General features: G+C 39.8%; 2 protein-coding genes across 7 annotated transcripts in view; one reads left to right on the top strand and one right to left on the bottom strand.

Annotated features, from left to right (window-relative positions):
• LOC146487698 (basement membrane-specific heparan sulfate proteoglycan core protein-like) overlaps positions 1-9,404 on the top strand; it is a 71,381-nt gene extending 61,977 nt beyond the window's left edge. For 4 of the 6 annotated variants that reach the window (XM_085130063.1, XM_085130056.1, XM_085130073.1 and 1 more), the window contains 11 exons: positions 467-727; positions 1,561-1,762; positions 2,352-2,644; positions 3,054-3,317; positions 3,663-4,445; positions 4,673-4,751; positions 5,077-5,152; positions 5,830-5,879; positions 6,015-6,098; positions 6,835-6,944; positions 7,924-9,404. In XM_085130063.1, coding sequence (XP_084986189.1) covers positions 467-727; positions 1,561-1,762; positions 2,352-2,644; positions 3,054-3,317; positions 3,663-4,445; positions 4,673-4,751; positions 5,077-5,152; positions 5,830-5,879; positions 6,015-6,098; positions 6,835-6,944; positions 7,924-8,087 — 2,366 coding nt within the window. In that variant the 3' untranslated portion in view covers positions 8,088-9,404. Of the gene's footprint in view, positions 1-466; positions 728-1,560; positions 1,763-2,351; positions 2,645-3,053; positions 3,318-3,662; positions 4,460-4,672; positions 4,752-5,076; positions 5,153-5,829; positions 5,880-6,014; positions 6,099-6,834; positions 6,945-7,923 lie in introns of those variants that run through there. The other 2 variants (XR_014868576.1, XM_085130075.1) reach the window with 2 other exon arrangements.
• Positions 9,405-10,983: 1,579 nt separating this feature from the next.
• On the bottom strand, positions 10,984-22,622 carry LOC146487697 (cationic amino acid transporter 3-like). The gene is made up of 4 exons (XM_085128821.1): positions 22,358-22,622; positions 16,062-17,203; positions 13,850-14,426; positions 10,984-11,551 (listed from the first exon to the last, which is right to left on the bottom strand). The coding sequence occupies exons 2-4, from the start codon at positions 17,199-17,201 to the stop codon at positions 11,409-11,411; spliced, it is 1,860 nt and encodes a 619-aa protein (XP_084984947.1). The 5' UTR covers positions 17,202-17,203; positions 22,358-22,622; the 3' UTR covers positions 10,984-11,408.
• Between the last annotated feature and the right edge of the window lie 2,820 nt (positions 22,623-25,442).

The raw sequence follows: 25,442 nt of genomic DNA, 5'->3' as shown, positions 1-25,442 counted from the left end.
GTTTGAAAATTAAAAAACAAAAATACAACAAAAAATTGTTTTTCTCTTCCTCCGGCGCCACATTGGGGTTTCGATCCATAACCCTATACAGCCCTATACAAGGCCCTAAATTTGCGTCTAGGAGGGACGGATGTGCAACTAGGCGTGAAGATGTGCTGAACAAAGGTAAACTTAGAAGGGTGTAGATTTCCACTGTTTCTTTAATTGCTGTGCCCACCTGTCAACCGTGAAGGTTTGGAGCTTTTTTTTTTTTTTTAACTTTTGCTCAACCTTAAAGCAATGAAAACGGCATGTTTTAAACAGATGCAAATGTCGCGGCATGTTTATCGCCTGCTTCTCAAAAAAAAAACAGTTCTTGAAGAATAAGCTAATGTTCACGGTAGCATCACATACACAGTTAAAGTTGGTTGTGAGGTTGTCGTTTTTGTACAGACTCAGCCCAAGTGATACTTTTTTTTATAATCAGAGGCTCCCAAAGTAACAGTCACGACACAAAAATCTCGGGTAAAGATTGGACAGCCTGCAGAATTTAATTGCATTGCTAGTGGTTCCCCATTACCGGAACTAAAGTGGCGGAAACTGAACGGCTCACTGCCGGTCAGCAGTACAGTGCAGAGGGGAGTGTTAAGGATCGCGAAAGTGACTCAAGAGGATGCTGGGATATATGTTTGCGATGCTTCGAATGTGGAAGGAGCGGCCAATGGAACTGCAAGTTTAGAAATAAAAGGTATCGTGGATTTGTTTTCTTCTTGATAATGAATTTCGTCAGTTCAGATTTTTCTCTCTAATCTGAATATAAGATACTGACATTTTTTTTACAAAAATCTTTAAATGCATTTTGTACGGACTGCGGACAATATCTTATTGAAAAAGAACCCATTCCCGGGAGGAATAAAGAAATTCTTGCTTCAGAAACCGACAGACTTTCTGTGGCATAGAAAACAACGACAATGTTTATTCTTTGTTTTGCTTGTTTGTTTTATTTGTTTGTTTGTGGTTTCTTATTCCTTGAATGAATATAACGTAGACGGAATTCAACAGCATTTTAATGAAAAACAATAAATACAAAGCTTAACTTCAGGTATGCTGTGTGTAGAAAAATCTCATATTATTCCTTTGTCCGCGGACGAGGGAAAAAGGAGAAGATCAGTGGACCCAGGCTGCCTTCTGAAATTTAGTATAAACGTAGGTAAAAAGTGAATTCCCACTACCTCGAGCACTCCAAGAAAAGAAAACATTGGTCAAGAGAGAGCTACCTTGGTATTAAAATTACTTTTCCATAATATCCAAGAGCAAGAAACATCATTTCGAGGGAGTGAATTCCCCCGAGAGCTCATAGATGATCTATAGAATCACTATAAACTTCGACTGATAAGATAGCAAAGTTAATCGTTTGTCTCACGATTCAGTCAACTGGATGTGGGTCAGGATGTTTCGACCGCTACACTGCTTGGTCTTCACCGGACAATGTTGTCGTCTGACTGTGTATCATTATAACTAGCACCGTGGTTGTTGGTAAGTTCCAAGGTAAAGCCAGATTTATCCTATTTTTCTCTTTAGTGACTGTACCACGTTTTACGCAGAAACCGCTGTCCTACTTGAGCTTACGTACACTAACTGACGAACCGCTGGATTTCAGTATTGAACTTGTGTTTATACCAGAAATGGCGGATGGGCTCATACTGTACAATGATCAGCTAACGAATGGTTCTGTTGGAGACTTTATCTCGTTTGGAATGTTGGGCGGATTTGCTGAATTCAGGTAAAGGAATAAGATGTAGGTGATGACATCAAAATCATAGCAATGTGCAGGATGTTTGTCACATGAACCTAGTTAAGTGGCCTAGCTTTCACGAGTCTCCTATAGCTCAGTGATAGAATATCCGAACTTGTTATCAGGTCATAGGTTCCATTCCTGCTGGGAGAACTCGGATTTTCTTCTTCCAAGTATGCCCGTGTCTCTTACTCAAAAATACAACAATCAAAATATATCTTTCCCAATGATATGAATTCTAAGACGTCCTTTGAGTAAGTTTGTTTCATCCTTATTCTCGTTTTGATGTCACTTTGGTTTGTCTACAGATAGTCAATCAAGAATCTGGTCTAAGGTCCTCTATTAAAACTGAATCATTTGATAACACTCACCCATGGGACATAAGCCATTACACCAAACCGGAGAAATAACGGCCCTTAAATTATCTTCTATGCGTGTTCACAAACTGAAATCAGCAATATGTGGCGTATATTTTTGGGTTGTTTTTGATACAGCTATTATTTCACCTGCGCCTGAAGATATAACATTATGTTTACTATTTTACAATCCTTGTCCACTTGTCGTGTTTGAATTACAGGTTCAACCTTGGTTTTGAGCCTGCAATCATCCGAAGCCAACAACCTTTGCGTTTGTATGAATGGCACGCAGTTCTTTTATCACGTGACGAGAAAGAAGGAAATCTCACCATTGATGGCAAACTACCTGTGACAGGAATTTCTAAGGGGAGTAGCACCGGGCTGAATTTAAACCAGAATTTGCATGTGGGTGGAGTCCCTGACTTCTCTGCAATCAGTGCTTTGTCGGGTTTTAAGACAGGGTTCATTGGCTGTTTGAGCTACTTGGCAATCGATGGAAAAGTTGCGGGTCTCGGTAAGATTTTTCAGTGTTATCTTAGGCGTGTTATGAACTGTATTTCTTTTCATGAGCAACAGTGGAAGGACCAATTTCCGAATAATAAACATAACACCATCTTTAGTGGGTTAGCTTCGGTTGAAAGGAAATGGAGCTGTGTTCAATACAGGAGCAATTTGAATACTTTATCCATTGCGACTTTCTTTGGCTTGTATTGCCCAGCTTTGTTTTTCGTGTAACATATGTTAAGATCGCGGAATGAAGGGACATTTCGGTTCATCCCTAATTGAACAACACTTTGACTTTAAGTCATGACTCCCTTGAGCACATTGTGTGGCAGAAGGGAAAACGTTTTATATTGAAAGGAAGTTTTATAAGGAAAGGAATTTCTTGAAATGGGCTGTGCATCTTATTTTATTGTTGCCAGGAGATCCAATCAGTCGCGTGGGACTGGAGGATTGTGAAATATGTCAAACCAGACCATGTAAGAACGGAGGCACATGCGAAGAGGTCGCAAAAGACTGGGGCTTCGTATGCGGTTGCAGGCCTGGTTACTCGGGAAAAACCTGTCATAGCACTGGTCAGCGGTGTTCTCCTGGAGTTTGCAATGAAGGACGTTGTGAGAATATTGGCGATAATGGATTTAGATGTATCTGTCCGGCTGGTTACTCTGGGGAGAGGTGTGAGCAAGGTTTGTTCATCTAAACACCAGTGTAGCAACAGTTCCTGGTAAACAAGCCTCCTAGCGGAAATATGAAGTAAGCGAGAGACTAATAGAAGCGAGTCGGTTTGGAAACAATAAAACGCAAAATGAATTCAAAACAGTTTTCTTTCATTGAGATTTCCTTAAGATACAAACTCTCTAAAGCAGGAAGAGGATTTTACAATCTCTTAAAACAATAGTATTTTTTATCATGCTCTCTGGCCGTGTATTTTGGTCCAATCAAACGTTTGCTACTGATTAACAAAAGAAAGTAGACAGAGTAAATTTACTAAATTCTCAGTATATCTCTGGTTTCCTCTCGCTTTTCTCTAGGCACTCCCATAGACACACCTATGTTCGAAGGCAATTCATTCATGTCATTCCCAGGAATCGAAGGCGCTGTTCGTCAACTTAAACTCTCCATAACATTTATGGTCCTAAAATCAGGACAAAGCATGCTCCTGCTTTACAATGGTCAGAAACCCCACCCTGCTGGTGGAGATTTCATCTCATTAGCCATCAGTGGTGGCCGTGTGGAGTTCAGGTTTAACATGGGAAGTGGTGCTGGAGTTGTGCGCAGCGCCAAAAACATATCCGTGGGAATTTGGTACACAGTTGTAATAGAAAGGCAACGTGATGAGGCCTCGCTGAAACTTGACAACGATCCACCTGTGAAGGATTACTCACCATGTTGTTTAATTGGACTGAATTTAGGTCTAGACTTGTTCATAGGTGGTGTGGAGAACTTCACTGCAGTCGACACTAATAAAGTTGGCGTTAGTTCTGGTCTCTTCGGCTGTATTTCCAGCGTCTCCGTAGATGGCCGAGAAATTAACTTGCTCAAGTCGAACCTTAATTTGCGGGGTATTAAGCAGTGTACAGAATGCTTGTTACCTTGTGAAATAAAACCGTGCCTGAACAATGCCACTTGTATTCCCATTGGTAAGACTGGTTTTGTCTGTTCGTGTGCGCCTGGTTACACCGGACAAAAGTGCGAGTTTAAACTGGTTGGACCTGGAAAGAATAAGACCTGCCTTAACGGTGGACTAGAATTCCCGTCTTCAGACAAGATATGTGCTTGTCCTCTAGGATACGGAGGCCAGCGCTGTGGAGCTTGTAAGTGTTTGCAGGTATTTTTCATGTAGTCGATGTCTTCAATTCTTTAACCTGCGTGTAGCTTCCCCTCGCTATTCCATTTTTTGACTAAAAAATATTAGTGGGAAAATTCGTTTTTCTTGCAAATTTCCTTGTTGATGTCGGGAACCTTTGCAGCTTTTCGATATAACTTTCGTTTCCACCAAGACCAGTACCTTACACCGACTCACCAATTTGTCTTACTGTAGCTATCCAACTTGGTGACAGTTCCTCGTTCAGTGGTGATGGTTTCTTGGAGTTCCCTGCCTCAACCATGCGAGGACCGAGGTAGGATAATTACTTTAGGCCCATAAATATACGATGAGACCTTTTTTTAACCTTTTATAACGTCCTATATGTTTGTTTGTTTGTTTGTTTGTCTGTTTAACTTTCACCCAGTACTGACTCTCACCATTCTAAGCGCTATCGAAGAAGTTGGAAGGATTATAGGTTGAGTTCCGATCGTATGCAGAAACCAACGTATTGCAGGGAAATAAATAACCTTTTTCAGTTTGCACGTTGTAATGCTTTAGCAAAATTGAAATCAATAAATACAACTCAAACCTTGAATGTCAGTAGGTAATACTAACTAACGATGTTTTTGCACTTATAGGATCGTAAAACCAGATTATATGTCGCTGGAAATAAAAACAGAAGCTCGAAATGGAGTCATTTTATGGCAAGGAAAGGTAAAAGATAGTGACGTTATTTCTGTGTCAATACACGGTTTGCCGGTATTTTTATACATAATGAAATTTGAGAAAAAATAAGTTAAAGCCAAGTATGGGCCTCGTAAGACCCACCCAGCTGACGGCGCCAATTTCTTGTGTCTGTAGTTTGAAGCAACAAGAATTATTAATTTTTACCCCCAAGGACGGGATGCTAGACCACTACAATGTTCTCCCCCCTCCCCAGCATATCACGGCTACCGACACCTGGAGAGACGGAAACAAAATGAAGTGAGATTTCTGGTTTAGAACAGAACACCATGCGCGGCAGAGATCAGCTTTAAAGCACCGTTCTTCTGGTCTTCAGGTCGTGGATGGAAATTTAACTGCTACTCACAAATCCTCACATCACCATCCCCACACAAATGAAATAACTCTATCGGAATTCTACTAACCAGGGTGTTATTGTATCATTTTCCTTGCTCTAAAGAAAAAATATTTCAGTTCCGTTATTATAGTACTGATAAAGCTTCCCATATGAATGACTATCAAACCTTGTCTACCCAGTGAGGTACAACGTTCCTGTGTTTAGCAGAAAGAGACTGCTCAAAGGGTCTAGAAAGTGACATTGAAAATTGACACCTGTATTGTATTTACCTTCCTCCCTTTTTTATTTTTATTTTTTTTTTTTTTCGTAGAAACGAGACCACTTTGCCATTGGCCTAAGAGACGGATTCTTAGAGTTCAGGTCTGTGTTAAACTCTGGTATGAGTAGTTGACTGTGTTTACTTACTTGTTAAGCGATTGTCATTCAAAACATAGTCTTCATGTGTGCCGTGACTTCCTTTTATCATTTTAATTTCCAGGTTATTTTTCTCTGCAGGTTTGAGCTCGGCTCAGGCCCCGCTGTCCTGTTATCCCTGGAACCAGTCAACAACGGTCAGTGGCATTCCGTCGAGGTGTTCAGGTAAAAATAGGAACTCGAAATCGGACCCTGCGGGCTCTTCGGTCAGCTGATGCTCAACTGTTGAAATGTTTAGTATTTCTTGTTGAAAAATGCGTTTTGCATCAACTCTCCTCAAAGAAACAAAGTGCTGTCAAAAACTGTGTTAGAGGTCATTCTTGTTAAAAACTGTTTTTCCAGCAAGTCTAAGTTGAGAATCAGTTACTCTCTTGAAAACTGGGTTTTGTAGCATTTTGTGTTAAAAACTGCGTTTTCCGAATTTTTTAGCATGTCTTCTTCAAAAATGCGTTTTCCATCAAGTCTCCTCAAAGAAACAACTTGCTGTTAAAAACTGTGTTTAGGATCATCTTGTGTTGAAGAGCGGCATTATCAAGCTGGAATCTGCCACGACAATCAGTCTTGAATGAAAACTGTACTGAAGGCCATTTCTTGTTAAAAACTACTTTTTTTCACCAAGTCTACGTTGAGAATCAGTTCCTCTTTAGGAAACTGGGTTTAACCCCATTTTGTATTGGAAACTGCCTTTAGCATTTCTTGTTTAAAAATGCGTTTTGCATCAGCTCTGCTCAAAGAAACAATTTGCTGTTGAAAAGTGTATTTAGGATCATGAAGATCCCTACAACACTAGGAACGAGCTTGCTTTCAATTCCGCCCTTCGCAGTGATCCTGGGTGCACCACAAGTTTGGGACAGTGTTTTAGTACATACAGATGACTTAACTTTTCTTATCTGATTTTTAGGAGTTTCAATGAAGGTTCTTTGAAAGTGGACAACAAGGACCATGTGAATGGCACGTCAGCCGAAGGAAGCAAAGGGCTGAACCTCGACAGAGACTCGAGCCTATTTATTGGTATGCAGCAATGTATCCTCCATTTACCATTGTGACCATTACATGATTATTCCTACAGTTATTTAATTTTTTGTTGGGTGGAGAAGGGGTGCTGACGGATCGGGAGTGTACGTTTTCCTTTTTTATAACTTCTTTCCTTCCTTTACTGATTTAGAAGAGGTTTGCAGGTTTCTGTGCAATGTAAAACCAATGTGATCTAGTGCGCGTTACCTTAGTTAATTTCTTGACGTCCACTGTACCTTGGCAACACGCGTCAAATTATCGTATTAACTAGTTGAAACCCAAGGGCCCTTAAGGCGGAGTGACAAGGAAACTTCCTTTGGTCGTCCTCAAAAAAGAGAAGTTTACTTTTCTAACGAATTAATGCATAATATACCGTGCTATAATTCTTCGTTAACACCAAGCCTTGTAAATGTCTGGATGGTTAGCACTTAACAAACTTTTTTTGGAGTCAAAGCAGTTACTTTATACCGTCGGTTTTCGAAAGCAGCAGGAGAAAGCGAGTGCTTACATAAAAAATGTGTTCATTTTCTTAAAGAGAGTGGTTCACGGTTCTGTGCGTCAGTGTCCATGAATCAAAATACCTTTTCGCCCTTGCTTGCTATGATAGAAGCCCGTTTAATTTAATTCGTTATTTATGAACCATTCGGAAGGGAGTAGGTAACTCGGGTGGTAATTTTTTCACATGATTGCATTATTTTGCATGCAATTAACTCAGTGTAAAATCATCAACTGTGGAATTAATCCTTCGGGTCAACACTAAATTCAATATCGACAATGTGGGTACAATCCACCAACATTTTCTGTGAATTTTAATTAGTCATCCGTTATTTTGCTTGGATTGATTATAGTATGTGATTACTGTAGTACATGTAAGTAGGGTTTCTGATAATAAAGAGAAAAAAAACATTTAGATTCACGCACATGCGCTGAAATGTGAAACCTTCCCTTTAAGGTCCCTCCGTGTTATTCTCAACAGGAGGAGGCAGCAATGTCGCAGATCTGACGCACGGCAAGTTTGATTCCGGCTTCACTGGATGTATCAGAAACGTTCACTTCAAGAACAGAAAAATTAGCCTTCAGGGGGATGCAACTCGCGGATTGAATGTCATACCTTGTGACGGAGAAGTGGCGAAGCCCTGAGATGGTATTACGATAATAAAGGTTTGCACAAGGAAGATGAAGTCTAAAACTCGTTCAACCTTCTGCAGATAACAAAGCCTTGAAAGGAACGAAGAATAAGTCCCTGGCTCATCCTTCATAAGGAAGATTGTGAACGGCGCCCTCTGCGCGTGTGGATACTATTATACGTGTAAGTCATAAGTAACCCATTACTTTGGGTTGGGATGAAATTATTGTCTGCAGCTAGTAACTTGGAAAATAACATCCTGCTCAAAGAATAGTAACACTGTTGGAGAAACAAGTTTCTCTTTTGGTAAACCCTCATCGGTTCACCTGAGTTCCTCCCGGCGTTTTCATTGGCCAATAACATTTTAAGATTACACCAATGTCGTCCCTAGAACCTCCTTTTATGCCCAGTAAACAACAGAGAAAGCGAGGCGGGATGGTTTGAAATGCGAAAGCCGATTGCACTTAATTTTGTATCTATTGGCTATCTATCGGGCGACTAGGGCTTCTTCATATGAGCCCGGTAACCGGGCTGGCCCGGTAGGTGGGACGAATTTTGCCTTCTGTTCATATGGGAAATTTAATCCCGGTTACCGAGATGAAAAATGTCAAAAAGGCCCCCAAAATACCAGTGGCACCGCGTTCCGACTTGTCAGCGACCTTACAAGCCATGCGCAGTTGAAAATGTTTCGTCTCGGACAGTCCTGGTATCCGGGCTAGGGTGTTCATATGGGTTTTTGCAACCGAGATCTCGGTAACCGGGCCAGCCCGGTCGACCGGGCTCATATGAAGAGGCCCCTAGACCTTTGGAAGCAAATGTGCCTTCGAAAAGACGTACATGCGTATATGACTCGTTGGTTTTAATTAATTTATCGGCGATTCAGAGCACAAACATTTTGTATTTATCTCCCAGATTTTCTTGTTTAAAAACCGATTAACGCTAACGCAGGATCTATACATGCAGGAACCATGGGTTATTTCCTTCTGTTTAGAACTACTTTTACCGAGGAGTTTTTATTTCAGTTTAAGGTTTATCAACTTCAAACAGAACGGTCACAAAGCCGTCCACAAATGTTGTAATCTTTATCGAAATTTAAGCAACCGGACTTACAGAACTGAGAAATATCTCAGTCTTTGGTTTAAACGCTTATTCTGGAGAATGTATAAAGTAAGCTTTTTATTCTATCTTTTATATTTATATTGACTTTTCCATATAAAAAAGTCATGTTGCCACACTGGTGTATTTTATGTAACTTGTATAGACGCATTATTTCTATAGTAGAGGATTTTTATTTTTTTGAAAATAAAAGAGTGTACATTTCTTTTCAAGGATTTGTCTCAATTTTTCCACAATTGTTCTAAAAAGAATACAATTATCAAATCTTCACTTGGTATTAAAGTTGTATTAAACACATGATCATCGTCATCACATAAAGATAAACGTCTGTCAGTTCCCCGTGATTTCAAACATGTTAGTTGATATATAATAAGTGAAATGGCGTCTTGGATTATGTTAAAAAAGGATGACGTGAACTTAATGAAGAAGCCTTCTCAAATCGAAATAAGCTCGGAAAAAATGCTCTCTCCTCCCAACGGGAGTCGAACCCATTACCTTTCGGGTGCTAGTTGTATTTTTACTTAGCTATGGAGGTACCCATGGCGAGCGAGGCCACATATTTAAAACTAGGTTCAAATCTGACACACGTCCTGCCAGAACTGCAAGGCTAAAAGATGTCAACAATAACATGCAGTCAGAATGAAATACAGGGGAAACGACATTTGTCATACGAATGTTTTTTATAATCCCTGGGCTTTAATCCTTACGTTTTCACCTTTTGTTTAGAGACAAAAACCATTTGTACGGCCCTGATATGTATGTGACGCCGGGTCAATGACGGATCGTAATTTCCGGTATGATGTAGAGTAACGTTACGCATCACGCGTACGTTATCCTTAAACGTTTTTCAATGTTTCGCTGTTTATATTTTTAAAAGAAATTCGGGGGACAGCATTTGTTATTCACCTTTCATTTGAAGACAGAAACCGTTTCTACATGATTGTTTTTCCATAGTAAACGTGAGACATCTTTATCTATCTTGGCCCGCGGGGTCATAGACTGATTTAGTTGCCAAATTTTCGGTTAAACAAAACCAACCTTGAGGAACTAAAAAAAAGCTAACTAAATAAAAAACGATAAAAACCTTTCGAATTTTTAAAGCGCTAGTTATGAAAAGATGACAAAGGGAATGGTTGAAAAACTTGGAAAGTTAAAAGATGCACAAACGACACTATAAAAATAAAACTATAACCAAAAATAAAAATAGACATATAAACAGATTAAGTTTCTTCGTGTCTGTCGCATAAAGTTTTATGAGTCTTCGCCTTGGAAATAGAAAATGCCTCTCTAGGTAAGTGAATGCCGTTTCTGTTAAAGTTGATAAATTCTAGAGGAATAAGACTTATTTTTAGTCATTTGTGTCTTGCATCTGCCATCCTGTATGTGACACGTCATGTGGGTAACTTAAGGTTCGGCGCCTCACTACGGGGATGCACAATCTGCGAGCCAGCGAGGCATGCGAGGCAGACGTGTGAGGCACTCAGGTTAGCCTAAAAAAAATCCGGTTAGCCTATAAAATAGCACTCAGGTGAGCTTATCTTGCGGTTGTTCATGCCTCGCATGCCTCGCATGTTTTGTTCATGCCTCGCACGTCTGCCTTGCATGCCTCGCTGGCTACAAAGAACGCGACCGAAAATTTAAAGAATTTAACAACGCGACGAGAACTTAACTCGTGCCAGCCGAGTACAAAAAGCGAGACCGAGAACAATAACTCGTGCCCCGAAGTCTTATCTCTCGGCCCATCGCGACCCCAAAAATAAAAAAGAATTTGATAATGCTACCGAAATTCCCGTATTCCTTGTTTCGGGCGCGGTGATGCAGAATTGATAAGAAACGTGTTCAATAACATGGAACGGTGATGCAGAGGTTAGTGTGATGAACTTTCTATTAAAAGGTCTCAGACAAAACAAGAAATTTAACTCCAAATTGTCTCTCACAGTGTAACCCTGCAATGTCGCTAACGTCCAGTCCAGAGTCAGGGGAAGTAATGATGGCGCTCCATGCTACATGCAGAAACATTGTCAAGCTCCGTTAGTTGTGGGCCACCTAAACCGAGAAGCCTTTCTCTTTACAAGCATTTCATTCAAAGTAACAGAATAACGACTATTCCTTCTTACAAAGATTTAAATACTCCTTTCAAATCTAGCCAAAGAAAACCTTGCTTTCAAATTGCTTTGTCTTTACAGATCAGTTAAAAGTCAATTGCGCCATTATATAATTTATTCAGATTTCCATTGGTATTCTCCAACTTTTTTACCAAAATCTGGGGTCTGTGATAAAATGAAATGAGTCTCTGATCTTTCGCTTGGTCTAACGGCTTCCGCACTGTGACTGTAGCCATAGAAAAAGTATACGAAAAGACCTGAAAGAACAAAAGAAAAAAAAGACCTCTAAATAGTATGAACAACTGAGATCATTCAAGTTTGATTTCTTCATTTCAAGGTCCCAAAGGTGGCATATAGTTCCATTGTTCCGATACAACCAAGCCTCATTTGAGAGGGGTACTTCACCATATAAGACGTATAGGTATGTGCTTCCCCAGAGGGTGTAATGCTTTACCCATGTTGTTCTGTATTTGGGTTGTTTTGTCATTGGATGTAAAATTGGGAAAGAGATTAAAGTAGCCAAGATAATTATATTAATTAACCCACATTAAGCAATGCCATTTACCGCTTCAGATAAGCGAAGGCCAGTTGTGAAAAAGGGACTGAATTTTAGAGGCCAGGGATGCATCATCCCTGCCATAACCACTCCCAAGACGATCACCATAGCCGTGACTGTCACGATCACCATCACCACCACCATCATAATTGTCAGGAGTTTACTATGGTCTATTATTGGTGTCCTTATTGAACTGATGATGGACCTGTCGTGTCTAGTTACGGGACCTGAATTTGTATCGACCGTGATCTCTACTGCTCCTTGTTCTTTGGCAGCTGTTTACTCAGGAAAATAGGTCACGAGTACCACCGTAAAAGGCAAAACTTCTTAGGCAATGACGTACTTAATTTTTTAATGATTAGCATTTTCAAAAATTCATTTTTGCAAAAGCTCTCTGTTTCAGAGAAAACATCATCTATTGGTATGTCACCTGAAAATAACCGAAGTGTTAATCAAGCATCACGTGACACTTTAGAGGACTGTCCTTTGATCAAACGTGAAGTATAACATTTATTAGAACAGATTCGCATGATCGCGTTGGCGTTTTGATCAGCAGAAAATACAAGATCTATAAAATCTGTTCTATGTGTCTTTAAAGGATAAAAAGCCAAGCCATAGGTAGCTTGAGTTTCTGCTCCTGCCCATTATCATCATCGTTATCGTCATAATCATCCCCATATATCGCATTATCCCGTTAAAAAATAAACCAAGGGAGTGTTCATTATTTATGGGAATGGGGGGCTGGCAAATGGGAGGGGGGGGAGGGGCAAGCGAAGTTTACTCCCCTTTTAGGGCGGGTCAGAAAGGTTTTACTCTGGATCAGGGGAAGAGGGGGGGGACAAAAAAGTTTGAAGATTGACCTCATAAGTTTTGGGGTTTTTTAAATTCTTCTAGAACCGCATGACATTTAATGTACTTGTACCACAGTAAATCAAACCATAAGATACAACAATGCTAAAGAGTATTTCAAAATGTAATCTGACACCAATAGTTTACACAACAAATGGGTTCCATTCAATGGATTTGCTAGTTAGATATGTTTGGATTTCATTGGCTGCACCAAGAGACAGGCCGCCCTCAGAAATAAGTTGATCTAGGCCTTTCACTAGAACGGTTGGGTAAAGGCTGTCAGTGTTTTGCAGGCAGATCATGTCATCTGACAGTGGCAATATAACTTCTTCTGCACTTTCCCCAGTCAAGGACTCCTCAGCTGCAGCTTGGCACAGTCTTTTTCTCGTTTCTTTCCTGCCTTTCTCTTAGCCTCTTTCCGCCTCCTACTCACTCCACTTTTTTTTTAGTGTCTGCCAGTTGCACAAACACCCTCTTTAGCTGCCTTGTGGTATTTTCCAGACTAGTGATTACACTTCAACCTGTACATTAACATACGTAATAGTTTCTTCTACTGCTAGTGGAGCAAGCAAAAGGCAGGTGAGTAAAGCGCGAAGTGGAGGATGAGAGTATGATTTGATAATAAATGTATCATTTGGGGGGGGGGGGGTCAAAAACGTTTACATGTTCTAGCTGGGGGAGGAAAAAAAAGTTATCCTTCATCATTGAGGGGGTACAAAAAGTTCCAAACGTTCCGTTTCCCCATTTGCCAGCCCTCCTCCCCATAAATAATGAACACTCCCTAAAATGGAACAAAACTTACTCCTGCCAGAGGTTGATCCCTCAGTAAAAGTGGTAGTCAAAACTAGTTATCCTACGATTTTATCACACATCATCCGATGCCTGTACCAAAAAGTTACATTTCATTGTCGACTAGATGAGAATAATACTTCGCGCCATGCTAACATTTTTCTGCGTTTTCAATTTAGAACTCACGTACCGTAGTTTTTTTGCTCGGTACAACAAATCACAGAGCGCAGGCTTCAATGACGTTTTGACTCGATGTTGCCCCCTGATTGGTTGACTTAAACTCCAGACGCCGGACCTTATTAAGGCAGGCTAAGTATACCAAAGATCGGTATTATAGAAACGAAAAGTGCCAAACACTCACCCAATGTCATCCACACGCTGAATCGGATATACGTCCAATGATTCAGCGTTACCAACAGCAGAACATTAAAAAAAATTGTAATCGCTGGAATGATTGGGACTCCTGGAACCATGAACGGGAATGTAGCGGAAATTCTAGGTTGCCTCAAGATGAAAATCAAAGTAGCGACAATCATAAAGCCAAAACTGCAACAGAGAAGGATCGTCCAGGCCTCTCCTCGACCCAACTGTGAATGAGCATGGGTTAAGCAAATTGTTAATGCTGTTATGGATACAGTCAGCACAAATGCACCAACGCGAACTCGAAAACTTGTTCCTTCGTCTGGTTGCGCTATGTTACTCGAGTATTCTTCGTCATTGCTTGGGACCTTTTGATAGCTAACCTCTCCAATCACCTCATCTTTGTCTTTTGTTTCCTCTGGGCGGCAACAAATCGTTTTCGGACATTTATTGGTTTTCTCCTTGATGCCACCTTTTTCCAATGTGACGCTTTGAACTCCAGGGGTGTAACGAGTCACCAGTACAGCGATTGCCACCATCGTGTAAGCAAACAGTGTGCCAATGGACATCATTTCAACCTGAAAGTAAGTTATTCTACTGTTCTCATTGTTAACTTTCAAGCTTGCAATCTAGAGTCGTATACCAACACCAACAATATTACTCTAGCCAATCAATGTGCACACCCGAATGAACTAATCACAAAAGGATAGAAATACATGTAACAAGTGCCAGACGGGGAAAAACGTCTGCAAGATAGTCACAATTAGTTTAGGTTTTCCATATAATTATTCGGAGAAATTAAAATAACATGAGAGTATTTGCAGTAAACGCACATTACTGCTTATTACTTCGACACTGAAATGACATTCTTCTTTTAATGTATTCTCTAAATATAATTCATATTCACTAATTTTAGGTGACTGAAGGTCTACGCAATCAGTTTGGCTTTTACATCCAGATATTTTCTTTTTGAAAAGGATACTTAACAGACGTAGATTTTATTTAACAATTATTCCACTCGCACTTATTGAATATGAGGTGACAGATAGCCAACGGCTATAATCAGCTCATATCAAATAAGCGCGAGTGGAATAATTGTTTGATAAAAAAAAATTGAGGAATATTGCTAGATCATGCTGAAGACAATTTAAAGGTCTATCTCTCGGGCATGGTATAATGGCTCATATACCATGGCCGCTAAGCCAATCAAGTCCTTGGAACTGTATTATACCATTGTCCTGCTTTTAATAAAACGCAATATTATATTTAACCTTGAAAAAGAATTTTTTCCATTTCTGTTAGCTCGGGGAAATAAATCGGTGTCTTATTTGCGGATAATGTATTTCAGTTTATGTGACTTTTGTTTGTTCTATTCCTGTTTTGCTCATTTGTATTTATATTATGTTCTCTCAGTTTAATACTGAACTCATTTGTTTTTCTCTGTGTCCCAATAGACAATGTATTTTCCAGTAAGGCATGTTGGCTACATTGTTTAAGTGCTGTACACACAGCCATTGACAAAATTTTTTTTATCTTAATCGCGCGCGGTAAATTTGCTGCGGGAGTAGATTCGAAGGACAACCAAACACTCTTCTTTCCATCAAAAACATTGAATTCATGCGCCCTTTCTAAGTCCAAATCTCCATTTTCGTTACGCAGTCTTTCTCTACGATCAATATACGTGTCTTAATCGTTTAGTTATACAGCGCGCACTTAATAAATTAGTTTGTTTTCCAGTAGTTTTAAGGCAAAAACAGGCTAGAATGAAATCTTAACAATCTTCTCTTTCAGGTAAGACGCGAATTAACTACCACTTGATGTTTAATCATTAATCATTAATTATAATTATTAATGTTTACATCGCATTTTAGTCGCGTCAAACGTGATTCAACTCACCAATAACATGGTTTTATCCCGGTAGATCAGCTTAATGACCAAACAAAAAGAGAGGAATGGGCTAAATCTCCAAGAGTGTGCACATTCCGTTCTTATCCGGCTATACTTATTTGTTACTTTTAAGTAATTAAATTACACTCCACGCGACCGAAAAGCCATGCATGACTTCGACTGACAATTGGTGTTCTGCTGTGTAGTGTTTGCTTTTCAGTAATATCAGTGCAAGCTGAATTTTAGAATAATTCCTTATTTTGAGGACGATTGCCTTTGGAAATCAAAAGGTTAGTTGCGGTTATAAACAAAAGTACTTAACTCACCAATTGTTTCATATCCAGCAGCGTCGCCAGAATTGCGCTCAAGACGCCATCGACCAATGCTGCACGAACTGGAACTTTCGTGGTTTCATGAACACGATCAAACCATTTAAACAGCAAACCATCAGACGCCATGGAATACGTTATACGTGGAACCGCGAACGAAGTGGATAACAGCGCATTCATTGTTGCGCATAATCCTCCAGTAGCCACGACGTACTTCGCGCCACTAAATCCACGTTGGGGGAACGCCTCAGCCAGGGGGGCGAACCGGCTAAGATGATCATAAGGTAGCATAAGCGTAAGAACCGTGGCGACTCCAAAATAAGCAAAAAAACTGATTGCGATAGTCAGGATGATAGACAGCGGAACTGAGCGTTTGGGATTTATAGCTTCTTCACTCGCTGTCCCTATAACATCACTTCCCACAAAAGCGAAAAAGCAACTTCCAGCGGCTGTTAGAACACCACTGACTCCGTACGGGGTAAAGTTTGATTGCCAGTTTTTGCCATCAACAAAGTATAATCCAGCACAAACGATGAACAGGATAACAGACATATTTATGAATGTCATGACTTTGTTAACCAGAGACGATTTGCGCGCACCTAGCGAGACTATAAGCGCAAAAACTATCGCCAAAGCCAAGGCCAAGAAATCCGGAAAGCTTCCAAGGGCTGAACCATTCCATGTGGCAATGTCGTCCATGAAGAATTTGTATATATAGCCTTGGGCAAAGGAATTGATGTACTCGCTGCACGCTCGTGCCAAGCTTGCGGAGGCGATCAGATATTCTAGAATCATGTTCCAACCCACAACGAAAGCCCCGAACTCTCCAACAGCCACATAGGAGTAGACATAAGCGGAACCAGCCTTAGGCATACGACTGCCGAATTCGGCATAGCAAATTCCGGAAAACAGAGCAGCCATTCCCCCAAGAAGGAATGAGAGAATAACGGCAGGTCCTGCAACATCACGTGCCAACTCCCCTGCGACGACATAAAGGCCCGCGCCAACTGTTGAGCCCACCCCAAGGAAAGTGAGATCCAGTGTTGTGAGACATCTTTTAAGGGAGCTCTCTGAGAACCAGTCCTCTTCAGTCTTCTTCCTTGTTAAGTTGTCGCACAGTTTTGAGCAGCTCTGCATGGCTAAAACATAAAGTTACAAATATGGTAAGTTTGAGATAGATTGGCATTGCAATGGGATGTTTCCGGGTCAGTGAATGGGCATGCGGGATGCTTCAGGGATGCTTCAATTCAGTCCCTGTCTGGATTCGATTAGCAGGAACAAAGAAATTTATCACTTAACCACTAAGTTCTCAACTAGAAGAAAGTGCGGGTTTAAGTAATGTGGTGATCCTTTCTCCCATTGAAAATTCAACTGAGAGATTACTGAAAGATAGCCCTCTAGAAAAGTGAACTAAATGTGTCCATGGAATCGGGGCCAACTTTGCAATGTAAGGTTATTTTAAGAGACCCAAAACCTTCTTCCAACAAACAAACAAACAGAAGTTGCCTATTCCATTTCATGTAAAGAATGTGGAATACTTTGCAAAGACTGGTCGCGCCATTAGAACGGTTAAGAATAAACAATTCTATTAAGAATTACAAAGACGGAGAATTCGGCATTACCTACTTATGTATAGGATAATGATCACTCTGTGGCATGCGAAGATAGTAAAATTATCTGTAGAAAATGCAAGTGGTCTCAGTAAAATTTCCGGGAAAGAAGCGTGGCCTCAAGAATAACGAACAATAAAATCGTAAATAGAAACAATGGGAGAATACCATGTCCAGGAAGCTTAAAAGCCACTGCAAAATAAGAGTTCATTTAACGAAGACCCCTTCATTTCCCTTGTTGATAGTTCTACTTCATGATCTTGATAATAGTTGGAAATAATATTTAGAATTGTCTCGCCTTAACCACATCCTGATGATGGACGCTTAGTTCGAGTGTTTAGATTTTACATTTTACTACTACAGAAACATTATCAAATAACATGGCTATAAACTGTATAAGGAGTAGAGAAACATTCAGTTTTCCACTAGTTTTGCCTTCCTGACAGGAAGTTCCTGTACGGTGAGACAGGTGGTGAGATCAAAACTAGGTGTCGTTAGCGTGTCGGCCGTCTCAACTGACAAAAGGGGCATGGGAGGAAGGAACGACGAGTTAAAAACTTAAAACTTGAAACTCTTATGCTTTCCAAACCGCCATAGAGTTGTCATGTGGGATAATGGATATTACATGAGCTGTGAGTAGAAAAATGATTGCAAAAGAAGGCATTGGGGTTTCCATACTGTAAGAGTGCATGATAGCGTTTTCGTTTCTTGACAAGCAAACACGCACTTGTGCACGGCCTTTGTGGAATTTACACATGTTGACATCGGATGGTAATCACGTTATGCATGATTTCTGTTGCATTTGCATTATTTGCTTCGCTTTGTCTTGAATGGAAAGGATTGAAAGGAGAAGGAAAGTACGAAACATAGAATTCATGGTCTTCCTGTTTCCCAACCTTGGCGTGACAACTTAGCAAATGGAGTGGATGATAGTGAGTTTCCAAAGGAAATGGAGAAAGCTAAGGCTTCAGGTTCAAAAGCAAAGTGAGACGTCACTCGATATTGAAAACTTGAAATTCAAATCAACATATAATTCTATCGAAGAACTAACGCTCTTTTTATTTGCTTTTTATGAGGAGCAGGGACGGCCACCAATGTAGGCCGCGTCATATGTAGGTTGAGTTTGTAAATGGCTCTCGTCGTTGCTCCCAGAGGTTTTTCTCCGGGTAATCCGGTTTTTCCCCCTCCTCAAAAACCAACATTTCCAAATTCTAATTCGACTGGCGAGTGTCCCCAATTAGTAATTAGCTCTAATTACATTGACACTTAAAAATAAAGTGGTTTATTATTTATTTGTTTATTTACTTTTTTTTGTTGTTGTTTGGTCGCAACCAAGTTAGTTCTGTAGTAGGGTGTTTAATAAATTGTCTTGTTTTCAAGAACTATCCATCTACAGTCGAACCTGTATATAACGGCCCTGTATTAAGCGCTCATACAAACGCTGCATTTGTTACCTGTATTAGGCGGCCACCCTATAGCAGTCCTATGTTTGTCTTTTTTTGTTATTTTTACCTGTATTAAGCGGCCACCCTTGAATAAAAACTAAGCCATATGTTATTTTATGCGGTATTTTATTGTGTTTAAAATGCGATCCAGCATCACTATAAAGAAATAACATGAACAAAGCTACTGTAAGCTCGGATACTCGGTCGTTTAATATCGTTAACGCTTTTCAGATGTCCACAATGTGCTGAAGTACAGTACCAGATCACGAACGCTAAAAGAAATTCGTTTTGAATATGGTTCACTCTTTAGCAAGAAATTCCTCTTTAATTAGCTTGTTCTTCAGCTATGTGACATTGAACATTGAGCGTAACAACTATGAAATGACTGAATGAGATATTTTGTTGTGAACTGTAAGTCATAGAAATAGAGCACTGTATACCGTAGAAGAGTAGAGGACAATTTATTGCATAGTACTTTTACACAATGTATATCACACCGTTAAGTTACAAGTTGGCACTGAACTTTGCTTAAAGTATTGGTCGCTTGAAAGAGTGTTGATTGTCCTATTGTTTCTTGCATGAACTGTTTTTGTATGATACGCCATTAATATTGACATTAGACAACGCCCATTGAGTATTTTTAGTGATCCTGTATTAAGCGGCCAGTTCCTCAAGTCCCGAGGGTGGCCGTTATATACAGGTTCGACTGTATATTGCATGAGGCTATTTACTTGGATTGTCCGTTTAGTGTCATTTTGTTATCTTTTAAGGAGCCTGTGTACAGTGTGAGGCGAACAAGGTCGAGGGGAATATGTTGACGGATACGATACGTATTGTTGTCGGCTAATTCACGACAGTAGATATATGTCGAGAGGAATATGTTCCATTCCTTTGCTATTGATATCAGCCATTGTTATATACCTAGACTTTCACTCAACAAAATGAGCACTGTGATTGGTTGATTCTTGGTCACGTGCCCCTGATCAAATACAAATGTATCCCGACCGGGATACAATTCCGCAGTTGTTGCCCTCGCAGTTGTTTGTTTGTTTGTTTTGCTGTGCTTGTTAAAGGGAAAGTCTAAATATATAACAAAGCACTTAATGAATGGTCCCTCGGGAAACATTAAGTGTACATTGTTTCCGCAGCCCTGCTATCCCTAGTTACAATCAAAGCCGGCGGCATCTTTATTCAATAAAATTACTTAAAAACAAAACAAAAAACAAACAAAAAAAAAAGGAAAGGAAACGGAGCCACGTGAAAAATAAGATATATATTTGGCCATCTGAGTTAGCACAAGTGAGCGGAAAGCGAAAACCAACCCAAATTACTCCTATTCTCGAAGATCTGCATTGGCTGCCCGTTCGTCAAAGTATTAACTATAAAGCACTGAATAGAATGTCCTCTTAGTTCATCAAAGTACATCCCCCGAAATGACCCCCAATTTTTTCACGCTGGCCACGAAATGGTCCCCAAGTAATATCGAGGATTGCACCTAAAATCAACACAATTGAAAAAATTTTCACGTATTTCTAAATTTACAGTAGAATATAAACAATTAGCAAACGTTAAAATAATGGTCTAGTTTTGTTAACAGTTACCTTACTAGTGAACAGAAACCAGCATTAATTATCTGCGGCTGCGGATGGCTGGATGGAAATGGATTGCAACTTGAAAAATTGGCCAATTGTATGTCGAAGCCCAAACTATATTACAATAATAAAAATAAGGATTAATTAAGGAGTAGTACGTAGAATAGTTTTAGGATTTATTTATTATACCAATTGATTTAGCAACTTTATTTGAGACAAGAGATATTGACTTCCAGTTTACGTTTTCATCCAAAACTACTCCTTAGAAAATTGTCTCCTTTACTGGAGCGATATGTTGGTTATCTGTACTTATTTGAATGCACAGTCCATACGTTTTGAGAAGACAGAAGTTGCTGATTGTAGTTAGCTCTTCCTTGGATAAATCCCTCTATATTTTCTTCCAGGTATTTTAAGAGCAATTTCAATTTAGCATCAAACGTTTTAGCCGTTTTTACCAAAATACAGAAAAATCGTGGTGACAGTGCCCCTTTAAAAGGTCAATTAGCCATTTCCCTGTGCAAAAATGGCTGACATTTTAATATTCTTTTGTCTGCATTAAAATTAGCCTAACTAGCCTCTTTAAAGGTAAATTATTCTTTTGATTTTTTAACTCAAGAACGAGGTTAGCAAGTTAGGCCAATTTGGTTGCAAACAAAAGAATACTAAAATGTAGGCGATTTTGCATAGGGTCTATACACGATTACCCTGCGAGCAGAGGCCCTTCGATCTTCCTAGATAATCTGGGAAGATCGAGGGGCCTCTGCTCGCAGGGTAATACACGATATACTGAAGATGATATTTGAATCTGCCGAATATGTTTTGTAAAATGAAAAATGTCCTTCGTTATTTACAATTTATTGCGTTTCCTGCCTTTTCGACCGTTTGGAAATATTATGTTATGTGAAAAAGGAACCGAGAATACTCCAGGAGAATTCAAGGTGTATTGTCAGAAATTTACAGATATGCATGGTTAACAAAGCGAAGCGGTGATAATAAGGCAATGGTCTGATGGAATATTTATTTGATTAACTAACAATTTGGCACTGTAGGTCAGTCATTCTTTAAATGCCTCATTCCTCTGAAAACTTTTAATATCACAGAAACACTCTGCCTATTTTGAAATTGCGAGTGCACATGTTTCTTCGTATTCGCATTCAAAGGACAGTCAAACGTTTGTAAACTAAAGCTCAGGGAAGCCATGGCGTGTCACTGCATAGCGATGACAGTGCGATGAACACAAACTTCAAGTACAACTTAATCGGAATTCTATCATTCAGTTTCGTTAGAACACCTAACATAACACTCCTTGCGAAGTTAAATTAATTGTGTGGTGAAACAGCGTTTATGGAAACAGGGTTTAGTGATAACACATAACAGCAGTTTAATTGTAGTTTTGTAGTTTACTGGTCGCTGAATTATTAAGGCAAATATTGATACTGTGATGACCCAATTTGCTCTGCATGCTGTGTTTAAGGTTTAAGAACACTTAAGCTATCTTTTAGTTGACACATCTCCAAGCCTGTTTAAAGCAGATTGCCAGGGTAAGTTACCGTTTAACAGTATGGCGCGGCTTGCCATCCAAAACGTGCCCATTCAAATTCATAAAACACGCAATTTGAGATAATAACAAAACAGATATCAAATACCTTCTCTGGCGTTCTTCTTAAACACAAATTCAGCTCGCTGCTTTACTAGAAAGGTTTTCCCTCAAATTAGCACCCTCGTGGCATAACTTAACTAAACGAAACAGCCGCTATGAGTAAAACCGTCTAGGGCTAATTCAAAGTTTCAGAGACTGATAAATGCAAATTAAAGGCAAATAATTCATGGTAAGGTACCATATAGTCACCCACATAACCCTGACCCTTACCCTAACCCTAACCCTAATCCTCTATATAGTCACCCTTACCTTACCATGAATTATATGCCATTTAAGGAAGATGATTGGGTTGCCTTTGCATAAAATGGCAAAAAGATGTAAGTGTGGATTGATAAATTTTAATACAATGTATTTATGGTAGTCCTCTTATTTTTTATATTCGTGCACATTGGTGTATAAGTAAAGGTTTGGTTAGACAAAGACAAGTAAAGATAAACGATAAAAAGGAACAACGTTTCGGGGTCGTCATGACGCCATTATCAAGTTCGAAGTGATAGAAATAATTGAAGGGCAAAATCTTTTCTGAGGGCTGGAGATTAATTTTCTCAATGTCTTATACAAGCCATAGTTCTGTGAAATCATGCGATATATCTGTAATTTTAAACTGTTTCGTATCCCATTTAACCTTCTCAGACTCCAATTTAGGTAAGGGGGTTAGTTTCTAAAGAAACTGTGGTGCTGTGTCAGTGGGGAGTGAAACCGAATATCTGGTTTCATCAATAGAGTTGATAAGGTAATGTGGCGACCGTAAAGAGACTCGATAGCTGAAGTTTTGAGCGTTAGTCTATCAACCAAGCTGAAAAAACGAAATATTTGTGTAATCTAGCAGTAGGTAGACTTTTTTCAAGAACTTCGTCGGTCGTTTATGGTCATGTAGCTTTCGGCGCGAAGGTTGAGACCTCACTCCTCTTCTTACTTGCCCTGCGGGCTTCCCCAAGCGACCTTTTCCTCCTTTACCTCGTACCCGGAGTCCTCAGGCTCTTTGGCCAGAGGTTGGTCGCCAGGAGAGACTATGGGGAATTCGAAAAAAAAAAAACATGTTTTTTTAATTGGCTGCCTCTTAACAGCTTGCGTTGTTTTACCGCAGAAATTCTGCGGTTCCCCAGAGTCTCTCCTGGCGACCAACCGCCGGCTAAAGAGAATGAGGACTCTGGGTACGAGATTGTTTCCTCCCGAGAAGACATTCCTGAGTTCGACTTGTAGGCAACTCTATAATTTTGCTTCTACCTTGTAGAGAGAACTATGCGCAATTTTTTTTAAAGTTGCTACCCCATTTAATTGCTCTTTTTTTATTTCTTCATGCAGTAACTTTCTCGGCTCAATTACATTACAAGATAAAATTCGTTCACATGACAGTTTCAAGTTTGCAAGTCGGTGTTAGCAAATACAAGTAGACGTGTGTGAACGTTGCAAGTTTACAGCATCCTGCAAGCAAGCTATAAGTGTCAGTAAATGAAACCAGTCTTATTAATAAATGGAACCAGTCTTATTCTCTCATGATTTGTTGAGAACTTTAGGGTTCGCAAGCTCGTGTTTGACATTTGAACGATTATTTAGCGTACGCTGTGTTCCTCAAACGCAGGGATGCAGAAAAAAACTGTTGTCGAACTAGAATTAAGAAGTTTGTCAATTGAAAGGTGGAGTTTGCCTAGATTTTGGAGTTTGCTTAAAAAGAGAGAGAAAATTATAGCAAGTTCCAAAAAATATATACAAGAAAACTCGTTGTCTACGCCAGCAAAAAAGGCACGCCTTATACTCTGAAGTTTAAATACGGGCGGATAATACGTTTAATGATCGATTAGATTAAAATTCCAAGAATGACTTGCTTACGTGATTACGAGCGAACTGAGTGTCACAGCAGGAGGAACTGAAAACTCAAACAAAATTCCTATGTTGTTATTGCAATCACAGGCGTCTTTGTCCGCCAATCAGTATCGAGTGACTGTGGACCAAACAACAATAACAACAATAAAACACACACAAACGCTCCAGGGCGGCTGGCAGATCCAGGGAGTTATGGGTAAGTTAACAAAAACAACAACAGCCAAAATAGGCTTAATCACGGTTTTCGACGTCATTGTGACGAGTAGGCAAACACGTCTTGAAATAACAGTGTTTGGATGAAAATCCGATGTCAAATAATTTTCATGAAACGTTGCTTCTGAAAAATTCATGAATTGGAAACTTTAGACACTATGCAAAGGATTTTACAGAAAATAACTGAGGAATGTAGCTGTGCTAGAAAGCATCTTGCGTTTTGACACTTCCATACATTTGTCTGTATAGCGAACCAGCCGTGAACTGCTACTAAAAATAGTTCGCGAGATAAAATACAGGGAAATGTATGGATTTTTCAGAAGCGATGTTTTATGAAAATTGTTTGACATCGGATTTCCATACAAACACTATTATTTCAAGACGTGTTTGCCAACTCGTCAAAATTGCATCGAAAACCGTGATAAGGCCTAGGGGCGCTTTACTAGTATCAAAAAATAACAGGATCGGCCTGGCGGCTTGATCGCAGGCTCATTGTGGGATGGGGGGGGGGCTTACCTTGGTGACGTGTGTCTTTCCGTGAGAGGGGGGGGGGCATTTATTGAAAGAATAACGTAAATAAGAGCAAGGCTAGTTTAAAGGTCAGGAAAACATATTTTTCCAATATTTCGAAAGACATGGTTTTTCTTCTTCAGAGCATTGCCATTGGAAATATTGGAAAAATATATTTTCCTGATTGTGAAATAAAACAGCCTTGCCCTTTTTTTTTTTTGCATCATTTGTTCTACAATTTATTGCTGTTATATTAGATCCCTCACTGCAGCATCCAGTACTTTTTTTGTCACGGTTAACCTTCCAAACACAATATAAAACCATGTGAAAGTAATGGTCATGCAACACAGCTCCGCGACCAGTACATCACGCACGCGCACAGCCATATCTCCCGGGCAGGACTGTTTCGGCGCTGACATATTCACTGGTTTTTACTTATTGAAAGGGTAGCGAGAGGCGCTAACTAAAAAGGGGTGATTACAAGAAGGAGGGCGCAAAATCGAATTATTAGCTTTAGGGACACA

The sequence above is a fragment of the Pavona decussata genome, unplaced genomic scaffold (assembly GCF_977016875.1).
Source record: "Pavona decussata unplaced genomic scaffold, jaPavDecu1.1 SCAFFOLD_14, whole genome shotgun sequence".
Taxonomy (NCBI): Eukaryota; Metazoa; Cnidaria; class Anthozoa; order Scleractinia; family Agariciidae; genus Pavona; species Pavona decussata.
This window is presented reverse-complemented; position numbering and strand designations above follow the sequence as displayed.